Consider the following 20,087-nt stretch of genomic DNA (forward strand, 5'->3'; position numbering starts at 1 on the left):
AATGAAAAAGACCACCAAAATATGTTTCTCTGTCCTCAATGCAATGTCTTCACAACACAGGAAAGATTCATTGAAACATTCTGGAGCTGAATACATCTCTCCTCTGACCAGTGACAGACCACCCTCAAAACATCCCATCATCCCATCTGCTTTAGGCCAACAGACTGAACCCACTGCAGGTGTTTATCATCAACTGGAATATAGTTAAAAAGTCACATGGCTTCATAAGGCAGGGATGAAAACAGACAGACAGACACACACACTTATTCCTCTATTATGTATTAGGTGGTAGTGAGTGACATGAGATTCAGAGCATCTTTATCTGTCGGCCAAGGCTTCTTTTGTACGGACGGGACAAAGGCTGAAGAGCGGCTCACAGCTGCTGGTTGAGAGGCTGTTGACAGGCGGGTGTCTAATTCAATCATCCACACACATGCCTTCGACTTTACCAAACACATCTGATGCTCTCAATGGGTGATGATGGGATAGAGGAATATTAAGATTTTTTTAAAGCTGTTGATATTTATTATTATTACATGGCACGTTGGAATGCTTGATTCTGATTGGCCGGTCGCGACATTTGCAGGTCCGTTATTCCCAGATAACAACCTCTCAAAACTAATAACACACGGTAACCCGGATGCAGCTAACCATTTTGACAGCTTTTTTCACAAATTAAATATAAATATATTACTATTTGTATTTCATTATAAAAAAACTGTATATAACATCATATACTGTATGTTATTAAAATAAATAGGATATATCTTTTGATAACATTTACGACATTACGATTAAATCAAATTGTCTGCTGGTGACATTTGAACGTCGTTTCTTACCCTAAAACCGAAAAGTGAACATCTTTTCCTAGCAGAAGGTCTGCATTTGGTTAAAATGACCTAATAAAATATTTCAAGTCCAGATTATTTCCCATGTGGCAATAGCCGTGTAATAAGCAGGATAATGTACAAGCAGCCTGCTGTTATTATGAAATAAACCCCTTCCGTGTGACGTCACATGTTCGGCGTGTCTGAACCTGACAACGTAAAGTCAATAACATGTCATCGTTTTCACTTTTCGAAAGGTACGAGATCAGATCAGATTTGATCGTGTCAATATAAATAACAACAATCCTGCTGTTAGAAGCTCAGACAGGACATGCAAAATTATTTGAAATCCAGAAAGACGCGTGGCGGTGAAAGTATTGTTTACATGGCTGTACAGTTTAATGTGAATGTTCTCTATGAGCGCATGTGAAAGAGTCCCAGTTGATGGGTGGATACGCAGAGGAACTAGAAACATTATTTCCCAGGGGACAAAAGAGATGAAAACATCTCTCTCTTTCTTTCTCTATGTGTGTCTTTAATATCTAATTATTGACAGTGAACTCTAACAGATAATCGGTGATGACCAGCAGGTTGCGTTTTTTATTAGACCTCTGTGAACCTGTGGCCTTTGACTGCGTCTCGCCCTGAGGCTGTACCACGCTGAAAAATTATTATCATTGATATTCAATGCTGAAATTAAAAAAAGAACTGAAGAAAAGTCATACGAAGGCCACACATAACGTAGCACTGTTTCCATACGTGTCCGTTCTGAACAGAGATTGGAAGTGAATATAATTGTAGTGGGGGTCATAATCCACACGGTGAAAAGCCGGGAAAGAAAACACACGACAGGGGCCAAAAGAAACCTCAATCTCGCCGCCCCTGTGGACAATATGAGCTCTCATACAGCGGCGCCCCGGGCCATAAACCACACTGTGCTCTTAACACCCACAACCCTAATAAAAGATGACTGTCTCATTTTTGCTCACACACCCCTCTGCTCAGTTTAGTCATTTTTTCACCTATACTGAACCTTTATTTTTTCTGTTGATACTGTTCAAAACAACAGTCGCTTGAACACACTGCACGCTGTGTTTGTTTTTGATTCTGTCAAATTGCATTATGCCACTGAATGTGGAAACATACAGTATGCGTATCCGGAATGGAGTGAAGTCTCACCCTAGAAACCCCCTACTGTATGAATGACATAACAAATCAAGACACCCACTCATCCACACAGCACCATGCCTAACAAAAAGTCCCTCGGCTGCTAAAACAATGCAACAATGTAAAATTGTGTAAAGTGCTATAGAACTGAACTCAACTACACGAAATGTACAAATCGTGTTTTATATATAAATGTATGTTTTATGTAAGAGAGTGGTGGTTAATGTCAGGAATGCTCAAGGTGAAATTCACCTGTCAAACACAACACACACATATATATACACACACACACACACACACACACACACACACACTCATATACTTACACATGCAATCACACACAGTCACACGTGTATGTGAAAAACACACACACAATCACATATGCGCACACACATGCACACAGACGAACACAAACCCTTAGTCACACACAGTCAGATATACGCAACTACATATACATGCTTACACACACAGTCAAATATACACATACTTGCGTGCACGCTTACACACATGTACGCATGCAGAAATAATCAAATAAATGCAAGTACATACTTGGACACACACCTATTCATGCGTGCAGACACACACAAGGGTTTCCATAGGCAGAATGATTTATATACTGAACAAACTGTTTATTCTATTGCCTTACCCAGCCCCAAAAGCACAATTTTCTGCATTTTCAAATAAACATAATTTAGCATGTTTAATAATCCTTTTGAATTTTGGGGACCAGCCATCGGTCACAGTAACAATGTGACTTTTACTATCACTGTGGGGACATTTGGACCCTACATCGTCTAAAAACAAGTCAAATACACTAAATTATATCGTTGCGGACACAGACACACACAGACGCAGTCAAATAAACGCAGTTACATACTTGCAGACACACCTACGCATGCATGCGCACACACACAGTCAAAGACACACAATTACAAACTCTTGCAGACACACTCACACAAACATTTACACGATCGCACACACATCTGTTATGGATTTGGAGATGTGAATGGTGCCCAGTGCCGAGAAGCGTCAGTTTCTTTGACTCTTTTTTCCTCGCTTGACTCACTCCAGTTGTCATAACCACTCAAATCCATAAAGCTCTCAGTACCACCAGCAAAATCTTACACACGTATAGCTGCGAGGACCAGAGTAAATGTCACACACATAGAAACAAAGACAATATATACATAAATACAAGAATATATCGCTTTATGTCATATACCTTAGCCTCTAGTAAAGTAAAATAATAAATATAGAATTATCAAAATCATATTTTCGAGCTGAATTAACTTTTGTGTTGTGTATGCATGCAAGCAAAGAAGAAGCAAGGAAACTATGGCTTCTTATCATACGAGCCCTTTGATGGATGTAAAAAAAGGTCATTGAACGCTTGTCATAACGTCACGCGGTTCTGAACTGAGAACAGCTCTACAGTATGACAGTAACATTAATAAGTGGAAAGTCATGTAAGTCCAACAAAAGCAAATCCTCTGCTGCCTGCAGCTCCAAAACAAGCAGCAAGAGAAACAGCCTGAACCGGTTTCACTCCTGACGCGCTCACAGGGAAAAACTCCTCATGAAGGAATGAACGGCTCCGTATCTCTTACACATGAGTGTTGAAATGACACGGCTCTATCTGATGCTTCTCATCCAGCCTAATAGACCGTAATGGCATTACTGGCACGGAAGAAGTAAATTGTCAAAGAGGTCATAAAGCGGATTGGACGCAGGCCGTTCAGTCAAATCGGATAAACCGGATTCATGCACACTAACCTAATCGAATACCTGTCAAATACCGCGGTAAAGTCAAAGACGTGATGGTCGTACTTTTTCAACTTCTGGCTTGCATTTTCTACTTCTAAACAATACTTTTTTGTGAAACGTCTATGTGTGTGTGTCAGTCGTAGAGAGATCTCAGGGATGCTGGCCTCATGCTCGGTCCAGATTAGAAAATGCCTGTGTCACGATTCTAATAAACCCAAGAGACTGCACGAGAAGTGAATGTGAGCCCCAGAGAATCTAATCCTCAGAGCTATGCGTGCTATTCCCCCCCTGCGTCAGGTGCAAACAGGTTAAACTGTGGTCACAGGAGAGAGAACGGCTCCTTTGTGCTCCCACCACTTTGAAGTAGCGTAGAAACTAGTTTGTGTCTGAAGACTCCTCAGGTATGACACGGAAGCCGGGAGCCACGTATGGCGTAGTCCACCCGAAAATAAAGAAATCCTGACATTATCTCATGTGCTTGTAAACCTGTATATGATGCTTTTTGTCTGCGGGACAACCTACAATGGAATCAATGAGTTCAATGTTGTTTGATTACCGGCGTATCTTCTTTACTGTTCTGCAGAAGAAAGAAAGTCATACAGGTTTGAAATGACATTTCTCAGAACTATCCCTTTAAAGAGCAACGTCTTTTCCCCTGATGTGTCTTGTAAGAACATTTACATGTGCTTCTCAGATGCTTCTCTGATGAGCAATAATATTTGCAGGAAACTCTTAGAAAGAGAGAGGAAAGAGATGGAGAGAGAAGGAGAAAAGAGTGAGAGTCTGAATGAGATTAGCAGCATCTGTCTCGTCGCTACCGAACTGACTTAATGCAAATGAGCCTGTGCTGGGTTATTGCATGAGGAATATCAATGGAGTAATTACTGTTACATGACAGGCCAATGTCTTTCTCCCAATCAGAGTCTCTCTCCCTCCCTCCCTCTCTCTCTCTCTCTCTCTCTCACACACACACACACACACATAGAGAGAGAGTTAATAAAGACAGCGTATGGTCTCTGAGGGCCGCCACGGGCATCTGAAACTGCTAAATGGCTGCTTGGGTTCCTACAAGGGGCCCTAAAACAGATAAAATGATTGAAGAGGGAAGAGGAAAGAGTATAGAAAGCAAGAAAGAAAGAGAGACAGAGAGAAATATACTTAAAGTTTAAAAGTGTGTAAATTACTGTTTTATTATTATTATCTGTCTTCTGTCTGTCATCCAGAACCTGTACATGTTGTTCCCTTTTTAAACACGTGTGTTATGTGTGTGTGTGTGTGTGTGTGTATGTGCGTGTGCACAACCTTCTCTGACAGATCCTAACTCTGACAGATTTCATGTTCCCCCCGGGTACTCTCAGCAAACCCACCAGCTGATATTACCCCATCTGCAAAGTCATAGTGTACACATACACATGCACATGCACATATGCATGCAAATACGCATGCACACGCACACACACACACACACACAAGCACATTCTTCCACAATATTAGCTTTTGGAAATAAAGCGTCTTCGTCTCCGCTGTGCCCAAGGTGACAAATTTTCCTTGTCAAATCACGACAGTCTGGAGCGATGCATTAGTCTACAGAGCTGACACGCACATACGGCTAAATTCATATTTAAACTATAGAGTCACACTTTGGACATGTAAAGATAATAAGTAATAAAAAATGTTTCATGTGAAATGTCTATCAGGTGATCAATTTGTGTGCATTTCCTATATTTGTTACCAATACCAAGTATGCTGGCAGTGCCATGGTACAGGTATCACACCTAGTCCGATCTTCAAAGTACATAAAACAAAAAAAACATGGAATTATCAATGTACAATGTCTGAAAATCATGGTACTGCCATGGACACAAAATTATATGTTTAGAAAACCATGTCATACGGCATATTATAATTATATGGTATTACCACGGTAGCAAGAGCTGATTTTGCTGAAGTGAAGTTTGGTTAACAAGTTTCATATTGAATAAGTGTTTGGAAAATGTTTGTCTTTGTATTCTAAACAAACAGACAAAACCCATCTGAGAATTCCCCAAGCATGTTTTTTCTCATTCTCTCGTACTTTCCATCGCTGTCTGCTTCTCATTTGCCTGCCAGGTGATAAAAATAATTAATTCAACAAACGTTTGTCTCCACGACACGCTTTTCCACCCGCGAGTCGCGCCATAAATTTGCGCAGTAACATCAGACGACTGTTGTTTGTGTCTCGCTCACACGTTCTCTCAGACGACACTTTGATGTTATGTTACGTTATGAATCTACCACATAAACGCCCGTTTTCCCCGACACTTTAAGTGTTATTCTGCCCCTCGCTAGACATCGAGACGGAAGTCCCATCAGGGGGGACGAGTCTGTGAAGCTTTAGCAGAACGGCCCGTGACAGTCAATGTTTCCAGGCGGTTGCGGTTCACTCATGCTGAAAGTATCGGATGGACAGATTCCTAAACGTGTCTATAAAGTGACCAGCGGTTCCTTCCATAAAGCTGCTCTTTATCCTGCGGTCGATGTTAACCTGTGATGATGGGTTACACTTTCTTATGCGCAAACCCAGATTAACACAAAGGCACAAAAACATAAAACATTCCGACAACTCTGGGTTACACATGTTAGGTGTGAAAGAGCCTTGTGGTTGGTATGTGGGAGGGGGAGAGAGAGAGAGAATAATGTTTGTACTTATTGTATGTCTTTTGTGATATGTTCAATGCTTTGGCAATATTGTAATAACATGCAATCATGCCAATAAAGTACCTTGAAATTGAGTAAGACAGACAGAGAGAGAGAGTGAGTCAGACAGACAGACACAGCGAGAGAGACTATATGATTGACCCATGACCTTTGGATTGCTAGTACAATGCTCTTACCACTGAGCTGGAGGAACACTTTATAGACTATGACTCTTTCAACAATTAATTCATTAGTTACATTTCTATAGGGCTTTTATGGGTACTCAAAGAGCTTTACATGGAAGGGGGGAATCTCCTCAACTACCACCAATGTGCAGCTTATTGGTGGAGCGGAGACAGAGTTATGATGCCAATAAGTACATAATCAATAGCAAGCTTATGATTTTCAAGAATATGATCACAAGAATACATCCAGGTCCTAGTTTACCCCAAAATCAACAGAAATAAATAATTTTTTAAACAAGTCCACTCCAAACATGGTTTCTATTTGAAGGTTTATATCTTCATGTTTATGTCCAGTCTCTTACACATATGAAGCCATTTCAATTGTATTTTGTTAGGGGGAGGAGCCACTCAATATGCCCCGGCCCACAGTTTTAAAGTTGTTGCTTTCAAGGCACTTTTGGTGGATCTTTAAGAAACTTTTTTGTGGATCGTTACTATGCAAAAACATTTATCATTGCTGTATTTTTTTGTACTGCCTTTACCAATGAAAAATTTGTTTTTTTAAATAAATATATATTCCGTTTTTTATGTAGGGGACAGAGACATGTTCTTCACAGACTTTTTTTGAAATTCACTCATTCTATCAAATCTAACATTTATACTGAAAATCTAAACTGAAACTGCATTAGCACACCACAGTGCTGAAAGAGAGTCGACGGATGCCCAGCGCTTCAAACATTTATGATGATCTATAAGATGAACATGTTGAGAACAACAACATAAATTTGAAACAGCAAAGACCAACATGACCACCACCGGGAGCTATAAACTACAGCGAGGTCAAAAGAAAATATTTTTGAGAGACGCAAGACAAGGAACCAACTGGATACTGTATCATCGTAAAAACAACAACAAAAGGAAATTGAATTATCGGTCTTTGGGGGCAAAGTTTAGACGCACTGTCAAAACCGTGCTGTTTATTCAGTCAAAAACATAAACGCACAAAATTAAAAGTCCGGTTAATTCAGCCTGAGATTGCACCAGCTTGACTACATTGGGGGATCAGGTAAATCAGTCAAGAACCTTAGGTTGGTGTTAAGATTATGACGATATTTTAAAAGGAATGTTGGGAATGGACTGGAAGACCAAACTCGACGCTTTGATGTGGAAGCCGCTGGTTGGGACAGTGGGAAGGAACTGACCCGAACCATGTGCGCTCGCCCCTCGCGTGACGTCTCCACAGCGCAGACCCAAGATCTGCCCTCGAGCATCGCAGAGGCGCCATGCACAGTGGCAGGTCTCCGCACATCTCCCCCAAAGCGCCTCCATCCAGCACGATGCTCAAGACCCTGCTGAGAGCAGAAGGTTAGAGAGGGACTCAGATTACAAGCCGCGGCCCGGGGAAGCACACTGAATCGCTTTCTTCTAACAGACCTCCAGCCTGGACCCTCTGCGGAGACAAACCCAAGCAGAGCCCGTGGCCGGCGGAGAGCCTGTGTGACCTCTGCCAGCAGGGCGTGGTGACAGGCGGCTCGCGCCACGGATGGGGCTGTACCGTCAGCCTCCGACAGGTTTCTTTGAGATGTGCAAACTGACGCAGGGAGGGAAAACTTTACGAGGTTAAAAGTGAAATGTGTCTTGACGCCCAGTTTTTACCCGTTGCCACCCCTACGATTGACGTTGTCCAAAGAGACGGTTCACGTATAAAAGGATAAATTATTTTATCATTTATTCACCTTCATGTCATTACAAACCTGTATGACATTCTTCTGCAGAACACAAAAGAAGATATTTTTTACAGTAGAACGTTGGCGAGCAAACAACATAGGACAACATTTCTCAAAATATCTTCAAATTGGTGACTCATTTTGAAAACTTACTGTTAACTATCACACGCGTTCTTAAGTCACATAAAAAGTGCACGTGTTTGCATCATAGTAAAGAGGTTCACTCATGGGTATCCCGGTGTCCAGAATGAAAAAAAAATGAGTCCACTCACTTTCAAACGCATGTATTAGTTTTGACGCACAACCTTCAAATGTAACAGAGGAAAGTTACAGGCTATTTTTGGCCTTCTGAGGAGGAAGATGTGCTCTGTCCTGCCAGGCAATCCTCTCTCTCTCACACACACACAAACACACACACACACAAACATTTAGAGAGGTGTGCTGAGGTCACCGAGTCCATAAACGTACCTAAGTCAACAAGATTTAACCCGCAAATATAACTCTGGTGTGAAAAATCACAGAGCATAAAAGAGCAGATAAATCCAATAGTTTCACATTTACATTAAGGCATTTGGCAGACGAACGACTTACATTGCATTGTCCTATACATTTATACAGAGGTATCTGCAATCCCCTGGGATCCAACCCACAACGTTGCGTTTGTTAACACAATTTTTTAATTTTAGCCCTCAACAACTGGGAGAATAGCTCTGAAAGTTATCAAATCAATATCATTAATACTGCACATGGCATAATAACTGATAATGTGTCATTTATCTTTTCATAAATCACGTTTTTATGATCTTAGCATGTTTTTATTGTGTTTAATTGTGTTGGAAAGCTGTATTTTGTTGTTATTATTGCTTAAATCAAAACAAACCAACTGCAGTTTGATTGATATTAATTGAAATGCACAAAACAAAAAAGGTTTTTGAAATCATTGAAACACTGAGTTCTCATTTTGGAACAAACATCTTCATATATAGTTATAGCTTAAAATGTGCATAATTTGTGTTTAAAATGTTGACCTGTCAGAAAAAGTTTGGCAGTATCTTAGTTGTTCCTTTAGACCGGGAGCAAAAGAAAATGTTTGCTTAAGTCGCCTGCATCTCAGTTCTTTCTACTAAAAAAGGCCCAGAATCTCACTGTGCCACTTAGTTTCAGACAATGTCTCAAATTGTGCTCGGATTTGTCAGGTCTGCAGTCAAAAGTCTTTACTAAGGCAGTCTAAATCTGTAATGAATGGTTGTGAAGATGGTGTAAAGGGATTTTGTTCTAAAATATAACGCCAAAATAACAGCCGTTTAACAATTTACTTCTATTATCTACATCAAAGCGATATTTAGTGTGGCCACCTTTCACCTCTAAAAGAGCTCTTGTCCTCAGGGCCATTGCAGGTATCGTGAGAAATTGTTGCGATATCTCCTGAAATGTTGTGAACATACCCTGGAGAAACATCTAAAAGCCAGGAGTCTTTAGCAAGAAGTGTGCTCTGCATTCAGTCTCATTGATCTCTAGGAGAAACGAATGAGAAATAAAAAAGATATCGTGATGTGCCTTTTTAAGATTTCAGTTTTCATCACCTCACGTTCTGTGACTCAAACTGAGCACCTCCAAACACCCCATCCAAGATTTCTCTGTTTAAAGCACCTTCGGGGTCAGACGACCCAAATCGTCCTATGCAGCAACAGCATCGGTGTTAGGGAGGAGAGCGTTGCATGGGTCGTGTAACTTTTTACTGAGGGTTGTTTTTGGAGCGTGGCGGGCGAGTGCTGCACTTGCCATTTTTTGCCACTCGGTTCATCTAGTGTTTAAATGCCCCCTCACCTCCACCCGTCTCCACAAGCTCAGAGGAGTTGATTGTTTAGATGTCCTGACGGCCCGCTGTGCCCCGGGATCGAGGATTTACACCCGGACACACTCCCCTGGACGGGCTGATCCCTTTGATGGGCAGAAAACGCAGTATATATATTGTGGTTTGTAATAAAACTGAGTGCTTGGTTTTTACAATGTAACTCCCCCGTTTACAGAGAGTGGATAGAAAAGGTTCAGGATTTTGATTAATGAGTTTAATAAATAATAATACATGTATTCATTATTTTTAAAGAATATTTCATTCCATAATGAACGTAATATTTATTATTAAATAATAATAGATACTATAATATACAGAAAATAATGTAATATGTAAGCGTTTAGGATTAGATTAAACAAAAGCATCCTTGCATAAGTTTAAAAAGACCCATGATAAAATTGTTCATCATCATTTATTCAACGTCATGTTGCTCAAACCTGTATGACTTTTTTTCTTCAGTGCAACACAAAAATAAGATATTTAAAAAAATGTCCTGGGTTCGTACAATGGAAGTCAATGTTTTTTTTTCAATGTTCTTCTTCTTTTGTGTTCTGCATAAGACAGAAAGTCATACAGGTTTGGATTGACACGAGGGTGAATAAATTATGATTATCTTTTTTGGGGTGAACTATAGGGGAGATGGGAATGGTTTTAAAAGTGAGGTAATATATGAAAGCAGTGGAAGTGGAAAGGGTAAAAAACATACGTATATAAAACACGACATAGACACGAGTCCCACGGCAAAACTAGACAAAACAAAACGACCAAGCAACCATCCAGAACACCCTAGCAACCACTTTGCAATGCCATCATCAACACCACTCGTATTGTCTTCGCACACTCTTAAAAATAAAGGTGCTTAAAAAGTTCTGCACAGCGATGCTATAGAAGAACCATTTTTGGTTCACACAAGGAACCATTCAGTTTCTTTAAAGATGCATGTTTAGATGTTAAAGGTTCTTTAAGCATTAAAGAATCTTTTTTAAAAGAAGAGTAAACATTACAATTCCCGTATGTGGTGGGACAGGCTTGGAGACCCTCTGAAAAGAAGGGTTGAGGAAGTTTGAAGGAATGTGGAAGAGATTCAGGGGGTCTCGTGTACACCACCTGCCACCAGCATATCAGTTCTGCCCCACTGGAGGTCAATACAATGAGAAGCTGTTTTGCACCTGATAATGAGCTTCAGCTCACTCCATCTGTTAAATAGACTTCTGAGAACAGCTGACTGAGTAAATAAAGGACCTGGATGCTGGAATCCACCTGTTCTCAGATCAATACTCCAAACAGAAGAGGAGAGCGATGCAACGAATGACTAGCGAGTGCATGCTTCTAGTCATTCGCCTGCCTGATTCCACAATTCCAAAAATTTCTTGCAAGTACAAAAAATAAAGTACGCCCCGAAAATAACTTGGATTGTTATGTAGCAAAAAACATAAATATGTGGCTATATTGGAGAGGGGAGTGTCAGAAGGGTGTGACAGAACAAACACACATCATTGAATATGAATAAATGTGTTTTCCATCTCATAATATCATTTTTATGTCCTGTTGACCAGAGATGCAGGGGGGCTTTTCCACAGACCCTCCCCATCCATTTCACATTGTTCTGTCGCTCTTTTCTTACTCCTCATTCTCCACACGAATAAGTGGATTAAGGATCGGGCTTCCGGTGGCACAATGCAGCGGGGAGCAGTGTGTCACAGTCAGTGATAAAAGTGCGAGCGGTAACACAGGGGTCATACCGTTAATCTCATTACGGGATGGAAAGAGCACTTGAAAGACACAGAGAAGCAGCAGAGAGGAACTCAAGCGAATCGAGGGGGCCTAAAAAACTTCATTGCTCAGAAGTTGCTCTTTTAAAGCTCAAGAGGAAAGAATTTCTCTTTTGACACCAGCGAGATTAAATCGAGAGGAATGGAAACTCTTGCTTAAGTCTCATCTGTGTCTCGGATCTGATAAATGTCTCCATTAGAGTTTCAGATGAGACTTGCGTGATGCAAATCTTTTCAAAGTTGGCAATAACAGGAGGAAAGACTAATGCGAAATGGGTGCGTTTCCAACAAGATCCTCAAGCGGATGACGGTGGTATTAGTAACCAAGTATCCAACAGTAAATCAGAAAGATCTGGAAACCAGAAAGACACAATCAACGGTAACAGCGTCTCGTGTCTCGTGGCTTTAATGTTCGCTACGTCAGGATTTGTTTGGCAAACGCGCTTCCATCTCCCGTTCTTAGTTTTTCACAAAATTTGTTGTTTCCACTCGGTTCTGATGCGAAACTTCAAAACTCAGATTAAACCAGGGTGATGGAAACCAGGCTACTGTCTCAAACAACTACTCAAAATACACATGAGAACTCCATCAGATCTTCAAGTTTCTCTGTGGCATCATGGGAAATGCTGAGATGGAGTGTGGTTCAGCATGTTTGCAGACCCTCACATCTACACGAGATCCCCTGGAATGCACCGTAGGCATCGGGGCGAGGGGCTGCACCCTGCTCCCCACGCAGGGGTAGAATGTGAGATCAGGGTGTGAGAGCAGGTCTGCAGGTACACAGCATCTGGGTGGCAGCACTTCACACAATAACGACAGCCTCTCCTCGCGGCTGGGTGACAGCAGCTGAGAGAGGTGAGGTCTGACATTCCAAACCAAATAAGACAGCGAGAACGAAAGGTTTAAAGAGAGAAGGAAAAAATATTGAATTTAATTAATATTTGATTTAATGAACCTTTAACATCTGCAAAACCTTTCTGGTTTACAAAGGGTTCTGTGTAGTGGAAAATGGTTCTACAGAGTATACCTTCAGGGTACCTTTTGTTGAAACTAGTAACTTTGTATTAGCACCAATCGTACTATTGCTCTTGTATGACAAATCGCTTATTCCTCCTTGAATTCTTTGTAATTTGCTTTGGATATAAGCGTCTGCTTAATTACTAAATGTAAATGTATATCAAAGTATTGTGTTAATGGGAACCAAAATGGTCCCACTTGCATGAGTAGAACTGGCAAGAGTGAATCGGGACTTGGGATGACAAAATTGTGAGAGGTACAGTGCATAACACTTTAAGAAATGAAGGTTACTAGAATGTTCTCTGTCAGGCTGTGTTGTTCCATAACAAGTATATTCCATAAACTACACAAAAGGTAAAAATAAATGGTTAATTTAAGAACTTTTGACAATAAGGTTGTGGACCAAAAAACGATTTTTGGATGGCATCACGGAGCCTCAAAATAATGCCTAAACCCAGACAAGGGACGTCAAAGGACAACATTGAAAATTGTAAACATTACATTCTCAAAAGGGTCACGATTTTCCAGAAACGCAAAATAACAGTTTAATCTTCAAATGACCTAAAAATCATCAAGAACGGCTAAAAAAACGATTCAAATTGCACACTCAATGCTTTACTGAAAAGAAAGAATGAAAGAAAAAATGAATGAAAGAATGAAAGACAGAATGAACAAAAATCGAAAATGTGTTGAGCGTATTTCACACTCACTCTCAATGAGGCCACAGTGTGGAAAGAGAAGACAGAGAGCCAGAGAGAGAACTGAGAACTTTCACCAATATTTGCACTTCTTCTGTTTATATTGAGATAGATACTTATACAGTTTTATTTTTATCTTAGTCTGTATTTGGGCATGTTTATATTAAAATATCCCTTGCTTTGGCAATGTAACATTTGTTTAATCATGCCAAAAAAGCTTCTTTGAATCTTGAGACATGCGATGAACCCGGGAGGAGAAAACAGACAAACACCCCCCAATTCTGAATACAGAAAACCCCAAATACTTTAAAGCATCTTCAAACGGGGGTCCAACTGCAAGGGGTCCGCTAACTCCTGTTTACACAAGGGCAACTTTTGTTTAGAATGTAAAGCATGGGTACAGAAATATTACCAATGTTCCCTTTAGGCACCGCGCGCACTCAAGCTCCCGCATGTTGCAAAAACATGAATTAAACGCAGCAGAAGCGATTGAAGAAACGTCACATTTGCATAATAGAAACCGGTTGGGCCTAAATTAAATAAGTAGGCCTACCTATGTCTTTCTTTCAAGACTGTATAGGTTTAGAATCAGTGCATGCATTCTCTGTCTCCCTTCCCATACGTCCAGAGTACGCATGAACGGAGTTACGCGCAAATAAAGTGCTTTCTCATATAATCCTGAACTTATGTTCAAATTTGTTAAAAAGCTCTACCACACCGCTTCTGCATCTCTGACAAAACTATCGTACGTGTTCAAATCAATGAAGCGCGCACCGTGTACTGATGGTGCGCGTCACACAAGATGCGCCAAAGATGACGCGGACTCGTTGCACGTTCCACTCTTTAGTCTGATATGCTCTGCGGGGAAAAATCGTGAATAGAATAGTCTTTGTGCCATTAACCGTCGTCATTCATTTAAACGAAGCCTTAATAAAAAAGGTTCCCGTTTAACTGACCATCTCACAGTTAAATACAAATGAGTATGATGCTGGAAATCCTTTAAACTTATAAGAGAATCAATATTAACATTTAAAGTATGTATGAGAAACATCATAATATTGCTGTGACAATAAGAGTTTTTTTTCTATTTAAATATCTCTGTTTACACATTTAGTATAAGGGGGTCCCTGCTCCTTGCATCTCTCATCTAAGGGGTCCTTGCCCCGAAAAACATAGAAGACCCCTGCTTTAAATCATAATATCTATTAACACCTAAAATACACCTAGGCCTGGTTTCGGAGACACGTATTATCTTAAACCAGGACTATGCCTTAGTTGGATTAGGACATTTGAGTCACTTTTACACAATTGCCTGTGTGCATCTTTAGACAACACAATGGCACTGACATATTTTACAACAATGTTAGGGCAAATTATTTTCATTTGAGACAGCTCAAACATTCATTTAAGCAAGCCTTGTCCGTGAAACCTGGCCCTAGACTTTTCTATTACGACTTGACATATGAATGATTTGTTCAAGAGCGGCACCTGATTCAGGAACAGTAACCACATGCTCACATTTTGATCATATACTTCAGTGGGGTGCATGTATAAACATGAAGTTATGCGATTGGGCGGTACAAAAGAACAGCTTTCCAAAACTCATCCACTTCGAGATGATGAATGCCTTATCGTCCACAGGCACTGAGAGTGAGTGTGTTTTAATGTGAGCATTAATATTTAATATTATAGTAATAAATGTAGTCAAATGTTGTGATGGGACCTGCAGCAAGAACGTGCCCACAGCAGCCCTCAACGAAATACACACCTTGAGAAATTGCATAATAATATGACTCATTTATTCTCAAGTATAGATTAAAGTATAAACATATAAAGAATGAGTAAATTACCATAATCACTACATTTCTGTATGGTCGGATGATTAGAAAGAACACAAAATCGACTGCGCCACTTCAAAAGATAAATTGACTAGATACACAGATGCATGTGCATTTTAATGATCAGCACAGCAATCCACGAACATTTTACTGAAGTTAAATGACATCACAACAACACTGCTAAAAATAAAACCAGAAGGGAAAATATCATATTTCCACATTGTTCCTCAAAGACTAATACAAATGTTTGTTGTTTCTGCAAACCCAGAGATATTTCTCTGAGCATCAGAATCTAAACATAGGAAGAGAAGATCAGTCTGAGAATCGGGTGTGTGAGAAACTACTTTTCAGACTTTCTATTTGGTTTTGAATGTCATAAATGAAGCATGAAATCATACGATACTTTAGCACATGTTCGAGGCATGAATCCATACGGCACAGCATGTGCGATAAATAGACTTCTGAAGCTAAATAGCCAAACGTGACACAAAATCACAGGTTTATGATCACTGCTAACATATATGGAACCATTATAGCATTTGCAGCATTGTTAGGCTAAACTTTTACTCTCTCTATTTAAAGAAACATTCCTCCCACTTTGTTACAGTGACCATGGCGATAGTCTGAGAACCAGAGGATGTTTCTGCTATTGTGTATTTAAAGGTCATTACATCACTGTCTGCTCTCTCAAGAACATGCCAAAATCTGACTGTAGGAAACACAAAACACGCAGTAGATGGTGACACCTTCAATGAATGAATTACTTCAAATATACCATGGTACTGTATTATAGGGATGTGGAGCAGTGGGCCTATGTCTCAGATAAATAAAAACTCCAATTACACTTTTTTGTTTCATTTTATTTTGTAATAATCGCTTTCAGTTTTGTGTTTGATGAATATTTTACTGTTTACATTTCGGTTCATTCATGTTCCAGTTGTGACAACGTGCCCCACAAAGACAATACACCCTAAACATGAAAACTAGTTAGGCTACTCGAAATAATGTGTGACGACAATCGGCGGTCTTCCGTAGCTGTGTGTGATAATGCGAGTGCATGAGCACGGGCACGCGCGCGTGGATAATTACAGGGCACCGGGCATCCTAACTTCATTCCTGTGGTTTAGGAGCTTGTTAATCTCTTTTAAATGAGAGTCATAAAAACAGTGCGGGTGTGAATGAAGCGCACTAAGTACCTCACCATTACAAATAAATACTTTAAATGGGGTTTACAAATACCAAGCCGTTAAAGCCACTTTATACAGTTTGGTGAAAATGGGGTTCGGAAAAACAAACTTGGTGTTTAAAAGCGCACGTCTTTACAATGGTGTCATTAAAAAGACGAGTTATTAATACATATAATTATATACTCTTGCTAAATGTTATAGGCATTAGCTATTATTATTTCCACGAATTCAATTTAATTTCGATGATACAAAATTATTTTAACTAAAATTGTTAAGAAGCTGTAAATTTAATGTATTTTAATATCTTAATTGTATTAAACGTTCTTAAAATGGCTAGTTTTACATTTGATGCTGCACACAGAGTTAATCCACAATTATTAAAATAATATAAAAACAAAGAGTGACACTGTACAATAGGCCATTCACACACACACGCGATTTACATAAGTATAAATATACATGATAAATAGCCTACAATACAAATAATTATTATGATTTACTATTATACTGCATCGTTGGTATCAGTTTTCATTTTATGGAAATTGGTGAAACAAAGATCACAAATGTTATTAGTATTTCATTAGTAGGCTGATTGTATTTTGGTAGTTAATAATCTATATTTATATAATCTATATTTAATTTAATATGTAATTTATATATATATATATATATATATATATATATATATGAATCTGATATTTATAATTATTTTGTATAGTGTTACTCGATAGGTTATAGTTACAGCCTGCGTAAAAGTCGCCTTTAAAGGAACGATATTTTCATTCTTTGTTCTCATGACATCCGAAAATGCTAACAATTAAAAAAAAATCATAAAATGCAATAATTAATATTATCTTTAAAATATTGCCTTCACACACTCTCAGACATATGAATCGAACGATCGTTAAAAAATAAAGTGATTTCGGCCGAGACGTTATGCAAAGCTGAAACAGACCCACCAGCTCGAATGAAGTGAAAAGAAGTGAAAAAAAGTGACACGTGTGATCTAGACACACAGAGAGGATGAAGAGAATCGAGTCTTACTGTTGGTAGTCGTGTTTACAGTAAAGTTTGCGGTCTCTGGAGTAACAGCTCATGGTGAGATGCTGCTGACACACCGCGCACTGCACGCACTCCTCGTGCCATGAAGACTCGTTCACGCGCAGGAGGAATCGATCAGAAATGGGTCTCTGACATCCTTCGCACACATTCTGATGAGAGCAATCAGACCCTGACAAACACAAACAATACACATGCACGAGTTAACATGAGCAACAAACAATTTGCAAAGCAGATATTTCAAACTCAAAGAGTTTAACATGACATTCATTTATTCATTTGGCAGACACAATATTCTGTATGAAAATAAACTATTGTTGCAATTGACCTTAAAATCGAATGAATACAGACAGGTCGATTCTGTCGTTTTAAATATTGTCGTCAATCAAATAACACCAGACCATTCTTGCTTTACGCACTTTTCACATTCCAAAACAGGACCAGAAATTGTACATTTAATTCATTTTACAGTTAGCCTTATGTTTTAATGCATGCATCCTGGCACGTTACCTAAATTGCAACCAGGCAACAAAATAATTCGCACATTATTAAATAAATACAATACATTTTACCTCGTTTACAAAAACGGGAAAAAACAGTTTATGGAGCATTACTGATTTTTTCGACTGTGTTTTTACTTTTAATGTAGGCCTAAGATTTGCTGTAAAACGGCTTATGTGCAACAGCGAGCATGAAAACAATCGATAATTGTTACAGGACGGCGACGCAAAACAACACCATGAAATTCGTAATGATTTTGTAAAGTTGTGTATCGTTATTGCACATATTTGTGCTTCTGCTCAGATCTTTTTTTGGTGTCGAGTCAAATATCTAACCGGTGTCGATAAAGCAAACCGTGACTCACATTGTATGTCGGTGATGTTGTTAAACTTACCCAGCATCAGTGCTAAAGACGCTGGTCCCGATCTCAACTGATCCTCAATCTTGATCCCGTCCAACATCTCGATTCAGGTTTAATTTCTGGACAGCGATGTTATTGACCTGTTGCAAAGTCCAGACGAATTTAGAGTCACGGGAATCGAACCGTCGGGTCCGAAACTGCCTCACGGAGATATAGAAACCAAAACCTTCAAGTTTTCTTCAGACTGTAGTCAATGTGACGACATGGTAGTTTGTTCCTGCACATGAAGGAGCGTCTTGCGAGTGCTTCCTGTTCTTCTTGACTTCAGGATCCAGTCAATAAAAGGACTCGCTGTCAGAACAGATCTAATACATCCAAGAGAGGGTGTTAGTCAGTTGTGAACCGCTCGGTGAGTTCAGAGCCCCTCTTGAGGAGTCTCGACTCCCTCTCGGACCGCGTCACTCTCCTGAGCTCCATGTGACGCTATTGGTGCTGGACCAGATGTGAACCGCCTACAGTCATCACATTTAATAGAGAGAGTGAGTGAGAAACTGGAAATGCATGAAAGAATCGAGCCTTTAAATGTATTTTTGGCATATAAATAAGAAAATTACAACATTTTGTAATGTTCTTTTGTTTTGTCGGCGGTGCACTATTTTATTAGGGTTAAAAACATTATTAAATTGACGGAATCAGTCTTCCTGAATTGTATAAAATGAAGTGTTATACATTCACCGTTTTATCCAGTTTCTTAAAACGCATTCATTTCAATGTCCATGTTTATTTTTAATCTTTCATGAATTGACATTGAACTCAACACTACAGCACATATATAAAAATGATTCCATCATCATTAAAATACTGAACATACAGCGTGAAATTATTGTATTTAACGTCAATTTAAGCTTTAACGTAAATACGTTTTTTTCTATTGAATTCTCTATTTAAAATAATCGAATTTAAATACATTTTGTTTTGTTTTCCGCCTATGTAAAGAAATCACGTGTAGTGTCTTGGTCGTAATGTCTATATTATTTTTTAAAGCTGGACAATAGTCAGTTAGATCCCAAGTCAGATGGGTAACAGAGATTCGTTTCATTTCTCGCATGCACCTGGGATAAACACTGAAACTGTGTGCACTTCTTTTATCTTTATGAAATGACAGTATATCTGCATGATTAATAAAGACTGAGATAAAAGTAGATTCAGTGGCGGGCGTCTAATCTCTCTCCTCCGCCTAATATCCAGTGCGCATGTAAAATTCATAAGCAGACGATTCTTTTGTGTTTCAAATGTGAGCAAATTCATTTCACAGATATATATCTCGGGGCAATAATCGTGTGAGGATAAAGAAAAGGGGGAGCGTGTCTCTTTATTATTTTACTCATTAGCATTCGTATCTGCTTTAATTATGACAAAATGATTTAGAACTCGGCTGTATATAAAATATGAT

The 20,087-nt window shown here is 39.3% G+C and overlaps 1 protein-coding gene across 1 annotated transcript in view; it reads right to left on the minus strand.

Annotated features, from left to right (window-relative positions):
- The window catches only part of lmx1ba (LIM homeobox transcription factor 1, beta a), a 30,480-nt gene extending 11,378 nt beyond the window's left edge, over positions 1–19,102 (minus strand). Inside the window, exons 1-2 of the mRNA XM_079473614.1 lie at positions 18,668–19,102; positions 17,758–17,944 (exon numbers count right to left, since the gene is read on the minus strand). Of these exons, the coding sequence (XP_079329740.1) occupies positions 17,758–17,944; positions 18,668–18,734 (254 nt within the window). The 5' untranslated portion in view covers positions 18,735–19,102. The remainder of the gene's footprint in view (positions 1–17,757; positions 17,945–18,667) is intronic.
- Positions 19,103–20,087: the final 985 nt, after the last annotated feature.

This window comes from Barbatula barbatula (assembly GCF_947034865.1).
Source record: "Barbatula barbatula genome assembly, chromosome: 2".
Classification (NCBI taxonomy): Eukaryota; Metazoa; Chordata; class Actinopteri; order Cypriniformes; family Nemacheilidae; genus Barbatula; species Barbatula barbatula.